A 17,774-nucleotide genomic window follows, 5' to 3' on the forward strand; every position below is an offset into this window, starting at 1 on the left:
TCGTTATTGGCACCACAGAAGGCCATAATAGGTTTAAAAGGGGTTATCCCACCCAAAAAAATATTACCTATCTACCACACTTGGCTCAGTTAGTCAGAGTTAAAGGAGCGGCAGTGCGCACTTGTGACCTGCTTTTCCTACAGGGGATTAGAGACCCCGTTCTCTAAATCAGTGGTGGTCCCAACTGTTGGGACCCCCAGCAATCAAACACTTACCACCTAACCTGTGGATAGGTGATAAATTGTTTTGGTGAGATTACCCCTTTAATGGGCATCAAGATGACGCACTGTTTAGCATGGTTGCCTTGTAGCACTGAGGTCCTGGGTTTGATTCCAACCAAAGACAACATCTGCATGAAGTTTGCATGTTCTCCCTGTGTTTGTGTGGGTCTCTCCCATACTCTAAAAACACCGAAATTGGTTTTCTATGAAATTGGCCGCGTGTGTGTATGAAATAGTCATAGGAGCTCCTTTGTGGGCAGGGACTGATGTGAACGATCTTCGTACAGTGCTGTGGAATATGTTGCCACTACATAAGCAACAAGGAAAAAAAAATGCGACAACGTAGTTTCACTGCTCCAGCAACGCAATAGAATTTATGTGATCCTAAAATCACGAGTAGTCAGTCGGGAAAATCATGGTTAACCCTTTTTCTGCCAAGAACATATGTAATACATCAAGACTAACATTTTGCCACAATATAAGGTCAAGAGCTGGTTTTAAATTAAAACCCAGAATATTTGCTTTCAAATAATACCAGACTCAAAGCTCTAGGTACAATATTCAGGGTGCAGCACTCGTTTGAACTCAAGCAGCAAGAGGAAAAGTTTTACGTTCTTGTTTTTTGTCTGTGTGAGGGGGTGGGAGGAGGGGGGGCTTCAAGTGAGAGCAAGAAGAAAGAACAGAACCTGCCATCTCTTCCCCTTGTACCGCCTGCAGTGATCCCAGGGATATGATACATGCCATCACCCTCCTTACCAATCAAAGTTGGTATGTGGGTCTTTTTTTTCTATTCCTACTAAAGTGGTAAGAAAAGGGGTATTTGAACATCTAATTCACCCCCTGCGACATCAGGATTACAGAGATTTTTGAGCTCTTCAATATTGATGGTTTGGTGAAGATAGACATGAGTGGCGTGTATGAACGCTACACATCTTAAAACTTTTTTTTTTAGCGGGCGTGGTGCGTCTAAAGCTCTACCTGGGTCAGACTGGACATTCATTTTTTTGCATTTTGTTTTTACAAAATGGTACGCTTTGATGCAAAATTGTATGAAGGCGCCCATGAGTGCTGAGTGGCATCTTCACAATAGGTCAACGTTTGATCTACACAAAACCTGAATTTAAAATGTCAAAAATCCTATTCTAAAGTGTGAAAATGTCCTAAAAAATGCCTGGTAGCAAAAGGGCTAAAAATGTATCACTAATAGCATGCGAAGTTAGCTAATTGTAGTGGATTTCCTCCAACATATTGAAATGTATCACGTCTTTGAACACTTCTATTTTAATCTGTACTGTATACACAGGAGGTAGGACAGTGCTGGGATTCTGGGTTTTAATCCGACCAAGGGCAACATGTGCATCACATATTTGTTTTAATTCGTGCCTTTATCTTCTGGTTAATTAAAGAGGCTCTGTCACCAGATTATAAGTGCCCTATCTCCTCCATAATCTGATCGGCGCTGTAATGTAGATAACAGTGGTTTTTATTTTGAAAAACGATCATTTTTGGAAAAGTTATAAACAATTTTAGATTTATGCTAATTTGTTTTTTTAATTTTCCAGCCCATTGTTACAGTGTGATTGTGCAGTGAAAGAAGCTGGGCTGGAACAATGAGAAGTGTAGGACGCTGATTAGTCACTGATTGGTCAGCCTCATACACTTCTCTTCACAACGCCCAGTTGGTAAAAAGGAAGATCACGCCCAGTTGTCTATTAAGAAACTAATTAGCATAAATCTAAAATTGTACATAACTTTGTCAAAAATGATCGTTTTTCAAAATAAAAACCACTGCTGTTATCTACATTACAGCGCCGGTCCGATTATATAGGGGATAGGGCACTTAGAATCTGGTGACAGAGCCTCTTTAAAGTTTCTTCCCACACTTCAAGATTATACTGGTGGGTATATGAGACAGGTAAATTATTGGGAGTATCACAAGGGGCAGGCACTACAATGTGTACAGAGCGGCAAAATATTTTGAACAAACTTCAGCTTGCTAGTTATTTACAACTCCCAAAGGGCAAGAACGCAAGACACGCTTATGTCGTATGCACGTATGACTATACAAAGCGGAGACCAAAAATATTGAAGATTAAGACCTCATGCACATAGTACAAAATAAGGGCTGTCATAGAAGTTCATGAGGTCTACTGTACCTCTGTAAGCCCCTGATTACGATCAGAGGCAAACAGAAGTTATTTTCTGTCAATTTCGTAAGAATTAGACCCAAGAAAAATCATGGCATTCTTCGTCAGATGAGTTATGTACGGATACAGCAAGACACGGAGGCTGTACCGCGGTCATACATGCTCCATGCACAGGGCTCTGCCATCAGCGCTAAGTATTATAAAATATTAACTCTTTCCCGTGACCAAGTTAGTGTAGTTAGTTTAACCAAACGGATTTATAAATCACAAAAGAATACTCTCTCTCCCACCCCTATACAAGATCAGATACGTGTACTATGTCCATCCTACATCATTATAAGGTCTAAAAACCAAAGATTCCCATTAAAATTTAGGCTCCCGGTCCTGAGCTGCTATGTGGGATCTGTAAACGAGTGCAAAGCATATGTGCACAGACATTTTTGTTGTTGGTATTGGGTTATGTTCACACACGGTAGATTCGTTACGGAAATTTCTGAATCTGAAAATTCCTTCTAGTCATCTGAATGGGGCAGTTTGTGCAGCAGATCCATTGATTTTTTTTTATAACCACCCAACTATATATGGAACGGTCACAGAAATTTCAGCAACAAACCTGCCACATGGCCAACAAAGAAAAGGACCTTGCTAACCAGCTCCATGGGTAGTGAGATCACACAGGTGCACGGTAGCAGGAGGGTGGGGTACCAAGATATCCACGTAAAAGAGGAATGTCCAACAACTGCAGGTGATAAAAAAAAATCTTCTTCCTTATTACATGCTGGCCGTCTGTCTGCAAGCATGTTTTCTGCCTGTACATTTTTGGAATAAAGGAGGAGATTTTTTTTTTTTATCACAAGGAGTGGCTGGACATTCCTCTCTTATTTGGAAACCTGCCACATGTGAACGTACCCGAAGAGTAGATAAGGGTGCGGCTGGGTAGACAAAAATTAGTGGTGGCCGTGTGGATTTAGAGTAGCATTATCCATAGTATAAATGCATTATAACATGTATGCATGACGCCCATGTATAGAGCATCCAGGTTATAAAGGATGGTCCTGGCATTATGGGTGGGTTAGGAAAGGGGTCTAAAATTCTGGTATTTATGCTTTTTCCTTTGAAAGCACATATATGCTGTAGTATAATACCAATTGCTTGTTGTCAGCTTAGAGATTGCAGCATGTATAGTTAAACAAAGTGATACTTGCTTGTACATTATCTGGTTTGTGCATTGATTCATATTGTGTAGCATCACTTCCCAAACCCATAAGAGTGAAGGAGGATGGAACGGGAACATCCCGGCTGGGAGAGGTCTAAAACACAACATCTTGCCAAAAGGCCTCAAAATCCCAAATGTAGGGACTATGAATAAAAAGTATTTAGGAGGGCATGACTTGTCCCCATTTCTTAATTTACACATGGGCCCAACATTATCATATAGATACCTACTCATGTGCAATTGGGCATACACACACACATAAGGGATACGATCATTACTACACAGAAACAGCAATTGCAGCTTAAAATACAATATTAAAGAAATAAATATCAATTGTCATTCTTGGGGAGCATGTGTTTTATTTTACTTCAGAACGATCTATTCATATATACAAAACAGATTTTCTGAACAGCTTTCATGAAAATTTAAAACTCACAGCAATCGGAACAGAAAAAAATGTCAACATTTCAAAGACTTATTGAAACAAACCCAACAAAAATGGGTTTTCCATGTCAGACAAAAACTGGATCCATCTATGTGCAATTTCCAAAATTCCATTTACCCAAAAATCAGTCAACATTGTACATAGTCACATCAGCCATACCATGTGTTTATCGAGCAACACGGCAAAAAAGGTTTCATTTTATTATTATTTTCATAAGAAATTTAATTCAAGGCATTTGGTTTCGATCCTCCTTGTTGTGCGATTCCATGTAAAGGAACTCGAACATGAACACAGCAGCAAAGCATGTTAAACATTGGGATTTGTGCTTAGACTTATTAAGAAGGACTATATCATTATACAATAGTACAAATCATATGTATTGCCTCGTTCCCGCAATCTATCATTTCAATACGTTTCCCCATTAATGTTATAACTCTACGTCCAGCTTGTGTTACCTTGGAATATATGGTCCTGCTGATTGGTTTTATGCACAAAGCCCATTGTTTTCTCTACCCGCATGCAAGCAAAATAATGTTGTGCAAATGGGGAGCAAAGCGTGCTTACCCTATTTAACCCACAACATAAATGTGGAAACTTTAATGTTACAACAGAATTGCAATTATTTTCAGGTATATCAAATTAATTTGATTAAAAAAAAAACAACTAATTCATTTACACAAATTGCGACCATTATTTGTAACTGCAGTTTCCTTTCATAAAACACGGTTAAAAAAAATAGATGTCAAATTCAATAAAACAAGTTGCTTCAATCTTGACGAGAAAAAAAACAAAGAAAACCCATAAAACCTTTTCGTAAAAAAAGATCTGGAGAGGAGTGAAGGAATAAGTAAAATTTTAGTATGAATAAATCAATTCAATTGGAGCCAATGTGTGTTTTAACCCTTTAATGTGATTGATTGTATTATTACTATTGTGTATATGAATGTACTTTATAAAAGCTGACTGTTCGACAACCCCACTTATTTATATGGGACCTGCCATAACCTAATGTTTATGGGGCCTGGCACTTAAGATGGCCATAAACATATGAAATAAGTCGAACCTGCCGACGTGATCAGCCAGCAATGTATGGCGGTCACCTCAATCTCCCCTGACTGGCTGTCGGCAGATTTTGGGGGAAAGAAGTGTTGAGCATGTTTGATTTAAACAGGCCCGATCCTTTGTTCCAAGGGGAGTTAAACCGTGTGGCGTCTAGCAGTGGCGTATTCCCCTCTAACAATTTAATTAAACAGGCATGATCGTCCGAAATGAGCGTCCATGTTTACGCCACAAATCTTGGTGTTATTTCAGTAGTGGTTGCTCTATTCTCCAACTTGCGTGGCAACGTTGGCAATATTCTGCTCTCCAGACTAGCGTACTGCTCAGTCGTTATGCCAGTCTTTATAGATGAGCGCCATTTTCTTACAGCCATTCAGATGGTGGTCAGGCAGCACTCCTATAGGCGGGAGCTGTGTATCTCTCCTACTGTCAGTGTTGGATTCTGTGTGATCTGCCCCCAGCTTTATAATAGTAGCGTTACCTTCCATTGTAATCCTGCCAGTGATGATAATGAGAAGTGATCTCTACAGAACAGGAAGTATCAGTCTATTAGTGGCATGAGGGAAAATGTCAAGATTTTTTTTATTTTTATATAATGACATGGAAAAAAAATAAATAAATTTTTAAACACTAGGTCATTTTTGGATGACAATCCCTTGAGGTTTGACTCAAAGCCAAAATCACACTGAAGTGAGGGAAGAAGGGGCAAGGAGGTCTGACTGACAGTACTCAAAAAACACTATACTCCCTTGCTGCCACAACTAGTGTAAGGCTATAGTCTTTATAAATATACATGATTAGTAATGTTACCTTTATAAAAGAAGCAACTTGTGTATTATGCAACTTCTCAGTAATGTAGATATTTGATTTTTATGAAAGAAAACGGCAGATGTAAGACGAAAGGCATTTAAACCTGAAACGTTTACTGAACAGTCAGCGGAACAGAGGAATAACAGTATGCGATGCTTTCCTCTAGACTGCTGGGTCATTCACGCATTACCAATTATTTTAGGGATGTCAAAGGCAAGCTTCTAAAAGGTTTAGGATGAGATATTATGGTCAAACCCAAAGAATGAATAAATATAATGTTCTGTATACACTGTAGAAATGCATCAAAATAGGGGTCATGATAACAGCCGATATCAAATGGTATATACACGTTTGTGTGTTTATGGTAACATAGCCGATTAACCAAATGAGCTACAAACTAGATCAACAAATCCAAGACATGTCCGGCCTCTCATTAACAAATCCATATAGAAAATTTGAAAACAAAAAGGGGTAATATGCCTTTAATAGTCAGGAACTCCTGTTTATCTCTATATTCAGAGAACCATTAGTTAAGGCCTCATGCACACGACCGTATTTTTTCCCACCCGTAAATACTGGCGTAAATACGGGTCCGGTGTCACACGTATTCCACCCGTTTTGCACCAGTATTTACGAACCCGTGCCCATAAATATGGGTCCGGTGTCACCCGTATTCCACCCGTATTTACGGGCACGTTTTTGGCGGCAAAATAGCACTGCACTAATCGGCAGCCCCTTCTCTCTATCGGTGCAGGATAGAGAGAAGGGACAGCCTTTTCTGTAATAAAAGTTAAAGAAATTCATACTTACCCGGCCGTTGTCTTGGTGACGCGTCCCTCTCTTCACATCCAGCCCGACATCCCTGGATGACGCGGCAGTCCATGTGACCGCTGCAGCCTGTGATTGACCTGTGATTGGCTGCAGCGGTCACATGGCCTGAAACGTCATCCAGGACGTCGGGCCGGATGTCGAGAGGGACGCGTCACCAAGGCAACGGGCGGGAGACCGGACTGGAGGAAGCAGGAAGTTCTCGGTAAGTATGAACGTCTTTTATTTTTATTTTTTACAGGTTTATACTGATCGGTAGTCACTGTCCAGGGTGCTGAAAGAGTTACTGCCGATCAGTTAACTCTTTCAGCTCCCTGGACAGTGACTATTTACTGACGTCGCTTAGCAACGCTGCCGTAATGACGGGTGCACACATGTAGCCACCCGTCATTACGAGAGCTCCATAGACTTCTATGGACTGTCCGTGCCGTTATTACGCCCTGAAATAGGACATGTTCTATCTTTTTCAACGGCACGGGCACCTTCCCGTGAGAAAACGGGAAGGCACCCGTCGCCAATAGAAGTCTATGAGCCCGTTATTACGGGAGTTTTTACGGTCGTGTGCATGAGGCCTTAGTAAGGATTAGCTTTCCATCCCTGAGAGCATTTAATATTAGTACTTCATAAGAACGAGCGGTTAGTGTTAACCCAACTACACACCAAAAAATAAAAATAATGGCTGTTAGTTTCTAGTCTTTTTGCATTAGATTCCATTAGCACCTTTACACACCAACCGATCACCAGTCTTTAAAGCAGGTTAAACTTTTAGCAACATTTGGTAATATTGCTCACTAGAGGCAGCAGTAAGCAGCAGTTTGTGCTGTAATCCCAACCTACCTTTTCTGTCAGGTTTCAGATTTCTATCCACAGGTGGAGGCCCACAGTCCGTGGAGGGCACAGACCTCCTTGGCGGGGTCTGTGGACTGGATCTAAACCCCATGTGAGCTGGTGGTGGAACTTGCATCCCGAATGCAGAGAAATCAAATGTGCTTGGAGTCATAGGGACGTAGTTGGTTTCTTGTATAGGTTCTGTGCAGCTGTTGGAATGCTGCCGAGGAGGAGAATTGGGGTTCATGGGAACATAGTTTTCATCTAATTCCTCTGTAGAGAAACTTCCCATTGCCAACATGCTTCTGTTTTTCTGAAAGAATAAGGTTAAACATTTAATAGCCATGCATAAAGGCATACTTTGTCATGCGGGTTCAACTTGAAGCGAATATAGTTACTTACAAAATGAAAACCCTCAAGTGAGCTAGATCTATCACTGGAAAAGGGACGTGGAATATCATACAGCTCTTGAGAACTCATATCTAGAGACACAAATATAGAAAATGTTACAAAGCAACAAGGTAAAATTATTTAACAAATGCAACGTCATAGGTGGATAACTAAGTGAATTGCGTGGTATTTCCACTTCAAACATGTCAACCATAACCAAAACAGAAGACCGGCACCTATTGAAAGACATCGGTTTCTGTAAACCCCAAAGATTTGGTCTCTGCTGCTGGCCACCTCCTAGTTAGCAGTCTGCTGTATTCATCAGAGAAGTGCTCTCCGTACCCCTCTCTGCGGTGACTGACGGACTGCACGTATATGCAAAGCAGCCTGTCAGCCACCAGCCTGAGGGGCAGGGGGAGGCAGGGAGAACACTCCCCATATGAATACACCAAACTCATAAATGAGTCCAGTGTATTCTTTCACTGCTCCTATTATCCAAAACGGCACAAAAATTTTTTTGGACCGTTTCGGCTAATAGGAGTACGGAGTAGCTTATTAAAAGTATATTAAAGCGGATTTATCCACTTTAATAAAATTTTTTTTTTTACTAAACTAGCTAAAAGTATATGCCGATCAGCAACATTAAAACCCCCAGCCTCATATTGTGTAGGTTCCCCTAGGTGTACTTGGTCTGCAACAATGTTTAGGTAGGTGGTACGTGTCATAGTAAAATCCGCAAGAATACCAGGAGAACATTGCTCAGCATTATTCCGCCGTTTGCCAGATTGCGTTCTTCCCATAGGGCACCAGAATGCACACTGTTCCCCAGGAAAGTGACGCACACGGTCCACATAATGATGTGATTTTTCACCTCCTATTAATCCATGGTCCAGTTCGGATTCTCACGTGCCCATTGTAAGCAATTCATGGTGGACATGTGTTAGCACGAGTACTCTGACCAATCTGGGACGACACAGCAAGCTTCAATGCACGGTGTGTTCTGACACTTTCTATCATAACCAGCAATAAACTTCTTCAGCAATTTCTACTTCAGTAGATCTTCTGTGGGTTCGGATCAGATGGACTAGCCTTCACTCATCAATACATTTTGGCCACCTTCCTTGGACCACTTTTGGTATATAATAAGCACTGCATACTGCGAACACCCCACAAGATCTGCCATTTTTGAGATGCTCTGAGCCAGTTGTGTGGTCATCACAATTTTGCTCTCGTCATAGTCGCTCAAATCCTTACGCTTGCCCATTTTTCCTGCTTCCTACAAATTAACGTCAAGAACGGACGGTTCACTTGCTGCCTAATATAGCCCACCCCTTGATAGGCGCCGTTGTAATTAGATAATCTATGTGATTTGTTTCATCGGTCAGTGGTTTTAAGGTTATGGCTGACCAGTGTTGATTATAGATTATGCCACAACATTTTTTTGAATTCTTTAAAATTAGGAGTGAAATCCCAGATAAGACATCTTGACATGCCAGAGTAGTTTTAGGTGTACTATAATGCCAATATTGATATCCATGGAAAAGAAATGCAGCCCAACACTGGTGCACTCCTTTTACACCAATATATTGCGTCGAAACGTTGACACATTTTAAGCCACAGACCTGTGTGTGGCTTTTGCCAAGCCAAGCCCTTTTTGTATACTCGTTTGAAAAATGTCTAGTGAGCAGCAAAAGGGTCTAAAATACGAATCTGGCGCAAGGCATGAAAGCCATTTGTTGGCGCAGATTGAGCCAGAATTCTTGCGCATTTAGCTTCGCAAATCTCCCACATTAAACTTTTCGCTGTGACCCTTGTGCACAGATTGACTTTTCACAAACCTATAAATAAAAGCTAGTATGATGTGCTTGCTAAAGATACATGGGGAAATCTATTAAAACAATAAAACACCAGTATTCGGTCCAAGAAAAAAAAAAAAAAAGTAGCACATTTTGGTACACACCAGTTTACTTACATTTGTGACTAACTTCTACTCTATTTTTTTTTAAAAGCGAGTGTAGCGTTGCAAAAGAGGGCAGGAGGGCGGGGCTACCGCAGATCGGTAAATTTACCATGATTTACACCAGAAACTAACTTAATTTATGGTGCAAATATACGCCAGAACATACCTAGAGTAGATTTCCCTTTCTGGTGCATGGATGGCCATTTATTAAGAGGCGTGCGCCCCTTAATATATTAGGTGCACTATACTCCAACTTCCTTTTTATTAGGATTGGGGTATGAAGCACCAGTGTTAATAAATTCCCCCCATAGTTTTTGCTTATTTTGTGCCTTTTTGGAGTAATTAGGGAAAGTGTGATAAGAGTAATTGCTGGGTGGCTAGCTGGTAGATTCCACCCGATTTCTGGATTCTAGGTAACGCATTACAGTGTGAGAGCGTGACTGTGAGTTCATTGTATCTTAAGTGTCGGAGATAAACCATTTGCAAAGAAATCACAAGTTCAGTTTACCATGCAAAAAAGAGATTATATATATATATATATATATATATATATATATATATGAGAGAGAGAGAGATAGAAGGTGGAAGAAAACAAGCAGCACTTCGTGACTGTATAGGTTTATCCTTTGAAACATGGAACAATAAACCACAGTTTTGTTTGACAACCTATTGGAGTGCTGCGATCATTTCTTCACACACACACACACACACACACACACACACACATATATATATATATATATATATATATATATATATATATTTGAAATTTTCATTTTAATGTCAAAAGACAAAACACATTACTTTAGCAATTTATGCAAGAAGCACTTTTCATTAAAACATAAAAAGTAACTTGTAACCTTACCTTTCCTATATTTATTTAACTCTAAACTGGAAACTGTATTACTGCGTGATGCGGCCATTCCTCCTGTAGGGACACAGTAGTTACTGTCAGTCTCTGAGGCAGTGCGGGTTAAACTGTGTTCTGCTGGGGAGCGCTCAGAAGAGTAATAAGGCTTTGGTGGCCTTGGTGGGGGAATATCTGCAATAGTCTCTAACTTTGATGTAGACTGCCCTAAAGAGTTTTCATGAACAGTCCGGGGTATCTGATAAGTGCTTCCCGAGCTGGGAGGAATGTCATAGCTTGTCACAGACATATGCCTTAGCTGTGATTCCAATAAGGAGGCTCCAGACATATTAAAAACACTCTGATCCCCATCTACATCTGTACCAGAAGGAGACACTGCTTTTGGTAAAACATCTTGTGAATAGCTTCTTGGTAGGTTATACAAACTAGATTCTGAACATGATCCAGCACGGGATGGAGAGTCATATACGCTAGATTGCTGGAAATATCCATTTACGGAGTGCTTGTGTGCTGAAGAACAACTCTTATGAGTAGCAACGTTGTCATTGCAGTCTGTTTCAGATGGTACCGACTTTGCAAAATCCAGTTGAGATCTGAATATGGAATAAATATAAAAATCACTATTTATCATCCACAAAAAATTAAGCCAAGAATGAAAATGAAATAAATATCCCGAATTTAAATCACACGAGCAGGCATTACATATTAGTACATATGATTCCATTTTCTAATGTGCCGTTTCCATTTTAAGAAATATTGCTTTTCTAAACAATTATTTCTTTATATTTATTGAACATACCAGGGAGAAAATTATTTCAGCAAAACGTATATTCCCCCCCTTTTTTTTTTTTCCTTCTACTAATCTTTTTATGTTAAGAGAAGTTTCTTGCTGAATACTGCCATACCTAGTCTGCCACATGAACAAATATTAGGGAATGGCATGAACAATTGTACGGCTAATTCCCCTCAGTTTCACTGCCAGCGCATCAACAGGTAGCGAATCAGTGGAAAACTTGAATTATTTCCAGATTTTAAGTACAATATTAGAGAATTGTTGTTTATGCATCTCCAATTATAGAAGTTATGTAAGTGTAGAGAAAGAACACAGGAGCTGAGGAAAGCCTGCTTTAACAGGTCTAAGTTAGGAGACCGCACAAGAGAAAAATAAAAATAAATGTTAAAATGCAATATAATTTAGGTAGTAAAGCACAGCACGTATTACAGCGACCAGATTCAGTGACTGCCAGTTTGAATGGGAGATATAAAGTTTTGTTTTGTTTGTTTTTTTACTTTCGAATAAACTTTTTTTTCCTCTAATTTGCATTATTTTCTAGTTCTCTGAATGCAGGCAATTTAAATCAGTTAACGTCTTCATTATGGTTGCCATAACCAGTCCAGGGACACATTTCCCTAAAGTAATTGTACTTTTTTTTATTGATATGCATATATTTTAATAAGACAAAAATACCTCTCTATGCTTATTAAACAGGACAGGTTATATATAATATTTATTATATCTAGGATACACTGAAGGAAAACCAGAACAAAAACATCCACGTTTATTACATGACTAAAGACTGTCATTAAAAATAAAAAAAAGGTATTTAAATCCAATGTGTTCCCAAACTACTGTTTTTTTTTTTACATCCCCATGGTTACCTTTCTAGCCAAAAACCTTGATCAGGTATTTAAGACACTAACATTTTACCTACCACTGTGGACATCCTATTTTAGGATTCGTTCAGATCTGCGTTGGGGTCCCGTTCGGACGTTCCTTCGGAGCTTTCCGTCAGAACGGGACCCTGAACAGGCACAAACTGACATGAACGGAAACCAGAGATTTCAATGGTGACTGATCCGATGCCCGTGGTTTCCGTCGGTTGTGCATCGGCCCAGGTGCACAACAGACACAAACGGAAACCACGGGTACCGGATCAGTCACCATTGAAATAAATGGTGATGGAAATGGAAACCTCTGGTGGTTTCTGTTCCTGTCAGTTTGTGTCTATTTAGGGTCCCGTTCTGACGGAAAGCTCCGACAGAACGGGACCCCAACGCAGATGTGAACGAAGCCTTAACTAGACAAACTAATTCGCAACTGAAGTGCTCAAATGTTGTGTCAATATATTGTGGATTGCAGCCAAGGAGTAATACACGGAGTAATAAAAGGAATATACACTTACGTGTTCTGCATTATTAACAGATAGTAAATTCGGACTTGGCGGGTTCTGTGTTGGTGGGTCTCTAAAACACAGGATCCACTTGCAATCGATTACATCTAAGTTATTAACTTAGAAGTAATAGTTTACAGGTGGATCTTGTGTGTCACAGACACACAGGACCCGCCGACACTGAACACGTCAGGTCCGCAGAACTGACGGATTCAATGTAAAACGAGCGATACAGTAGATCTGTATAGAGAATACAGAACAGCTGTATCTCCAAAAGTAAAGAATATTTAATAAAATCTATTTACAAAGTTAGACTAAATCACACTGAAGCTATTATTTTTTTTTTTACATGCCTTTAAAGGTTTACTCTTTGACGAGAGTTCATTTTAACGTTTCACAAGAATAAAAACAAATATGTTTGATGTATTTAACCTCGTAAAGGTGTTTTCCCACAGTTAACATTTACCACCTATCCACAAATGTTTTTTTAAACTTTTTACATTTATTTTATTTGTCCCACGAGGGGACAAACATGCGATTGTTTGTACAATACACGGCAATACTTATGTACTTTTAAGACGTCTCCTATGAACAGAAAAACTAACAGCGTGTGGGAACAGGACAACAATGGTATAACAGAGGTCCCCCTCCCCCTCTTTCTAGCGGCTTGGATGCCTCGAAGTGCTTTAACGGCCAGGATCAGAGTTATTTCCAATCCCGGCTATTCAAGCAAAGTCAGCAGACACCAGCTGTGTCTGGAGCGCGCTCAGCTTGCCGAGCCCGCTTCATACTTCTCCTTTCCCGCTATGACGTAGATGCACATCATTTTGTAGGAAGGGCTTAAATTGGCATTCTGGTTTCAGGAAATTAAAGGGGATTCATTGTATAACGAAAAGTTATCCAATTTTCCAATATACTTTAGCAATTCCTCGCAGTTTTCAAGATCTCTGCTTTCAGTCATCTAATATGGTTTACTTCCAGTGGATGTGCTCACACAGCTGTTCAGCTCTTTAGAAGCCACAGCTCTGATACACATGCTGTAACTATCATCAGTCCGTTCCACGTAAAACAACAACGTTCAACAGCACCAAGATCTGATCCAAGTCGGGTGCACACCTCTTAACCCCTTCCCCCTGCTTGCATTCTGGGCCCTAATGACCAAGCCATTTTTTACGTTTTTCCATCGTCCCTTTCGAAGAGCTATAACTTTTTTATTTTTGCGTCGACATTGCTGTATAAGGTCTTGTTTTTTGCGGGACAAGTTGTACTTTTTAACCCCTTAACGCTCCATGACCTACTATTAGGTCATGCTAACTGTAGCGTTCGCGCTCAGTGACCTAATAGTAGGTCATGGAGTAAACACGGCGCCGTTCGCGCGGGGCGCGTTCATGAGCTGTGATAGCTGCTGTTTCCGACAGCAGACTATCACTGCTCAATGTGCCGGGACCGATCGCGGAGCTCCCCCGCCGATTAACCCCTCAGAAGCCGCGTTCAATAGCGATCGCGGCTTCTTAGGGGTTAATCCGCCATCGCCGGCCTGCTACACGATAGCGGCCGGCGATGGTGACTATGGCAACCGGACACCAAACAATGGCGTCCGGCTATGCCATAGACGGAAGCCTAGTGGGTCCTGACAACGTCAGGACCCACTATGCTTGCTGTCAGTGAGTAGCTGACAGTTCTAATACACTGTACTACGCATGTAGTGCAGTGTATTAGAATAGCGATCAGGGCCTCCTGCCCTCAAGTCCCCTAGTGGGACAAAGTAATACAGTAAAAAAAAAGTTAAAAAAAGATGTGTAAAAATAAGAAAATAAAAGTTTTAAAAGTAATAAAAGTAAAAGTCCCACTTTTTCCCTTATCAGTCCTTTATTATTAATAAAAAGATATAAACAAACAAATAAACTATACATAATTGGTATCGCCGCGTCCGTAACGGCCTGAACTACAAAATTATTTTGTTATTTATCCCGCACGGTGAACGCCGTAAAAAAAATATTAATAAACCGTACCACAATCACAATTGTTTGGTCACTTCACCTCCCAAAAAATGGAATAAAAAGAGATCAAAAAGTCGCATGTACCTAAAAATGGTACTGATCGAAACTACAGTTCGGTACGCAAAAAATAAGTCCTCGCACGGCTTTATTGATTGAAAAATAAAAACGTTATGGCTCTTAGAATAAGGTAACACAAAAAGTGAATGATTGTTTACAAAACGTATTTTATTGTGCAAACGCCATAAGACATAAAAAAAACCTATAAACATCTGGTATCCCCGTAATCGTATCGCCCCGCAGAATGAAGTGAATATGTCATTTATAGCGCACGGTGAACGCTGTAAAAAAAAAAGAATAAAAAAACAATAGTAGAATTGCTGTTTATTAGTCACCACGCCACCTAAAAATAGAATAAAAACTGATCAAAAAGCCGCATGCACCCCAAGAAAACTACAATGGATTCCTCAAGGGGTCTAGTTTCCAAAATGGGGTCACTTTTGGGGGGTTTCCAATGTTTTGGCACCACAAGACCTCTTCAAACCGGACATGGTGCCTAATAAAAAAGAGGGCTCAAAATCCACTAGGTGCACCTTTGCTTCGGAGGCCGGTGCTTCAGTCCATTACCGCACTAGGGCCACATGTGGGATATTTCTCAAAACTGCAGAATCTGGGCAATACGTATTGAGTTACGTTTCTCTGATAAATCATTTTGTGTTATAAAAAAAATGGTATAAAGAGTATTTTCTGACAAAAAAAAAAAAAGTAAATTTCACCTCTACTTTGCTCTAAATTTTTGTGAAACACCTAAAGGGTTCATAAACTTTCTAAATGCTGTTGTGAATACTTTGAGGGGTCTAGTTTCTAAAATGGGGTGTTTGATGGGGGTTTCTAATATATAGTCCCCTCAAAGCAACTTCAGAACTGAACTGGAACCTAAAAAAATAAATAAATGAGGCAATACTTCGCTTCTTACATTATACTGATAATGAGCCGTGCCCACCCCGAGATTACCCCAGTTTTGACCGTTTGTATAAACGGAGACCCCTATTAGACCGTTTCAGAGCCCGGTTTTCCCAAGCATTCACCCCCGAGAAGTGTATTTCTATTGATGAGTCCCTGGTACATTTTAAAGGGAGGGTTCAATTCCGCCAGTACCTGCCGGGTAAGAGGGCAAGGTATGGCGTGAAGATGTATAAGCTGTGCCTACAGATTTAGGATATATGAAGGAAAGGCCACCCCCAAACCAGACTGCATCCTGGACTACAATAGGTACATGGGAGGGATGGACTTGTCAAATCAAGTCCTGAAGCCCTACAGCGCCATGCGGTGTGGTACAAGAAGCTGGCCGGGCACATCATACAGATGGCTTTGTACAATGCGTACGTGCTACGTCGATGTGCAGGCCAGAGGGGAACTTTCCTGGAATTTCAAGATCTAATCTTTAGGGACCAGGAAGGGGGGGCACCCAGTACTTCTGGAAGCGAGGCCACACGCATCATACCAGGGCAACACTTTCCAGGAGAAGTTCCCCAAACCGGTGGAAAGGGAAAGAGTCAAAAGAGGTGCAGAGTCTGCTATAAGAGGGGGATAAGGAAAGTCACAATATACCAATGTGACACGTGTCCCGAAAAACCAGGGCTCTGTATGAAAGATTGTTTTAAAATGTATCATACATCCCTTGATTTTTAATTTACCCTGATGCACTCCGCACAGCTTACCCCCCTCATCTTTCCCTTCTGAGCCCTGCCGTATGCCCAGGCAGCTGATAACAGCCACATGTAGGGTATTGCCGTACCCAGGAGAACCCACATTACAATTTAAGGGGTGTATATCTCCGGTGGTGCATGCTGGGTACACTATATTGGACACTGAAATGGCATATATATATATATAAAATTGCAAATCTCACACTGCACCATCTGCTGCGCATTATCTTTTACACAGTACCTGTGGGGTCAAAATGCTCACTACACCTCTAGATGAATGTCTTAAGGGGTGTAGTTTTTAAAATGGGGTCACTTCTCGGGGGTTTCAACTGTACTGGTACCTCAGGGGCTTCTGCATACATGACTTAGCACCAGAAAAGCTCCAGTAGGCCAAATGGTGGTCCTTTCCTTCTGAGCCCTCCCATGGGCCCAAACGGCAGTTTATCACCACAAATGGGGTATTGCCGCACTAAGGACAAATTGGGCAACAAAATGGGGTATGTTGTTCCCTGTGAAAATAAGAAATTTTGATCAAAAATGACATCTTATTAGAAAAAATATCATTTTTTTCATTTCACAGCCCAATTCAAATAGGTGCTGTGAAAAAACTGTGCGGTCAAAATGATAACAAAAACCATAAATGAATTCCTTGAGGGGTGTAGTTTCCAAAATGGGGTCACTTCTGGTAGGTTTCCATTGCTTTGATACCTCTGGGGCTCTGCAAATGTGACATGGCACCCGAAAACCAATCCAGCAAAATCTGGACTCCAACAAACACATAGCGCTCCTTTCCGTCTGAGCCCTCACATGGGCCCAAACGGCAGTTTATCACCACAAATGGGGTATTGCCGCAATAAGGACAAATTGGGCAACAAAATGGGGTATGTTGTTCCCTGTGAAAATAAGAAATTTTGATCAAAAATGACATCTTATTGGAAAAAATATCATTTTTTTCATTTCACAGCCCAATTCAAATAGGTGCTGTGAAAAAACTGTGCGGTCAAAATGATAACAAAAACCATAAATTAATTCCTTGAGGGGTGTAATTTCCAAAATGGGGTCACTTCTGGTGGGTTTCCATTGTTTTGATACCTCAACACCTCTTCAAACCTGGCATGCTGCCTA

At 40.6% G+C, this 17,774-nt stretch overlaps 1 protein-coding gene across 2 annotated transcripts in view; it reads right to left on the minus strand.

The window, feature by feature from the left end:
• Positions 1-17,774, minus strand: part of GAB1 (GRB2 associated binding protein 1) — a 128,963-nt gene that overhangs the window by 13,028 nt on the left and 98,161 nt on the right. For both annotated transcript variants that reach the window (XM_075860405.1, XM_075860404.1), the window contains exons 4-6: positions 10,770-11,365; positions 7,957-8,036; positions 7,564-7,867 (exon numbers count right to left, since the gene is read on the minus strand). In XM_075860405.1, coding sequence (XP_075716520.1) covers positions 7,564-7,867; positions 7,957-8,036; positions 10,770-11,365 — 980 coding nt within the window. The remainder of the gene's footprint in view (positions 1-7,563; positions 7,868-7,956; positions 8,037-10,769; positions 11,366-17,774) is intronic.

The sequence above is a fragment of the Rhinoderma darwinii genome, chromosome 1, assembly GCF_050947455.1.
Source record: "Rhinoderma darwinii isolate aRhiDar2 chromosome 1, aRhiDar2.hap1, whole genome shotgun sequence".
Lineage (NCBI taxonomy): Eukaryota > Metazoa > Chordata > Amphibia > Anura > Rhinodermatidae > Rhinoderma > Rhinoderma darwinii.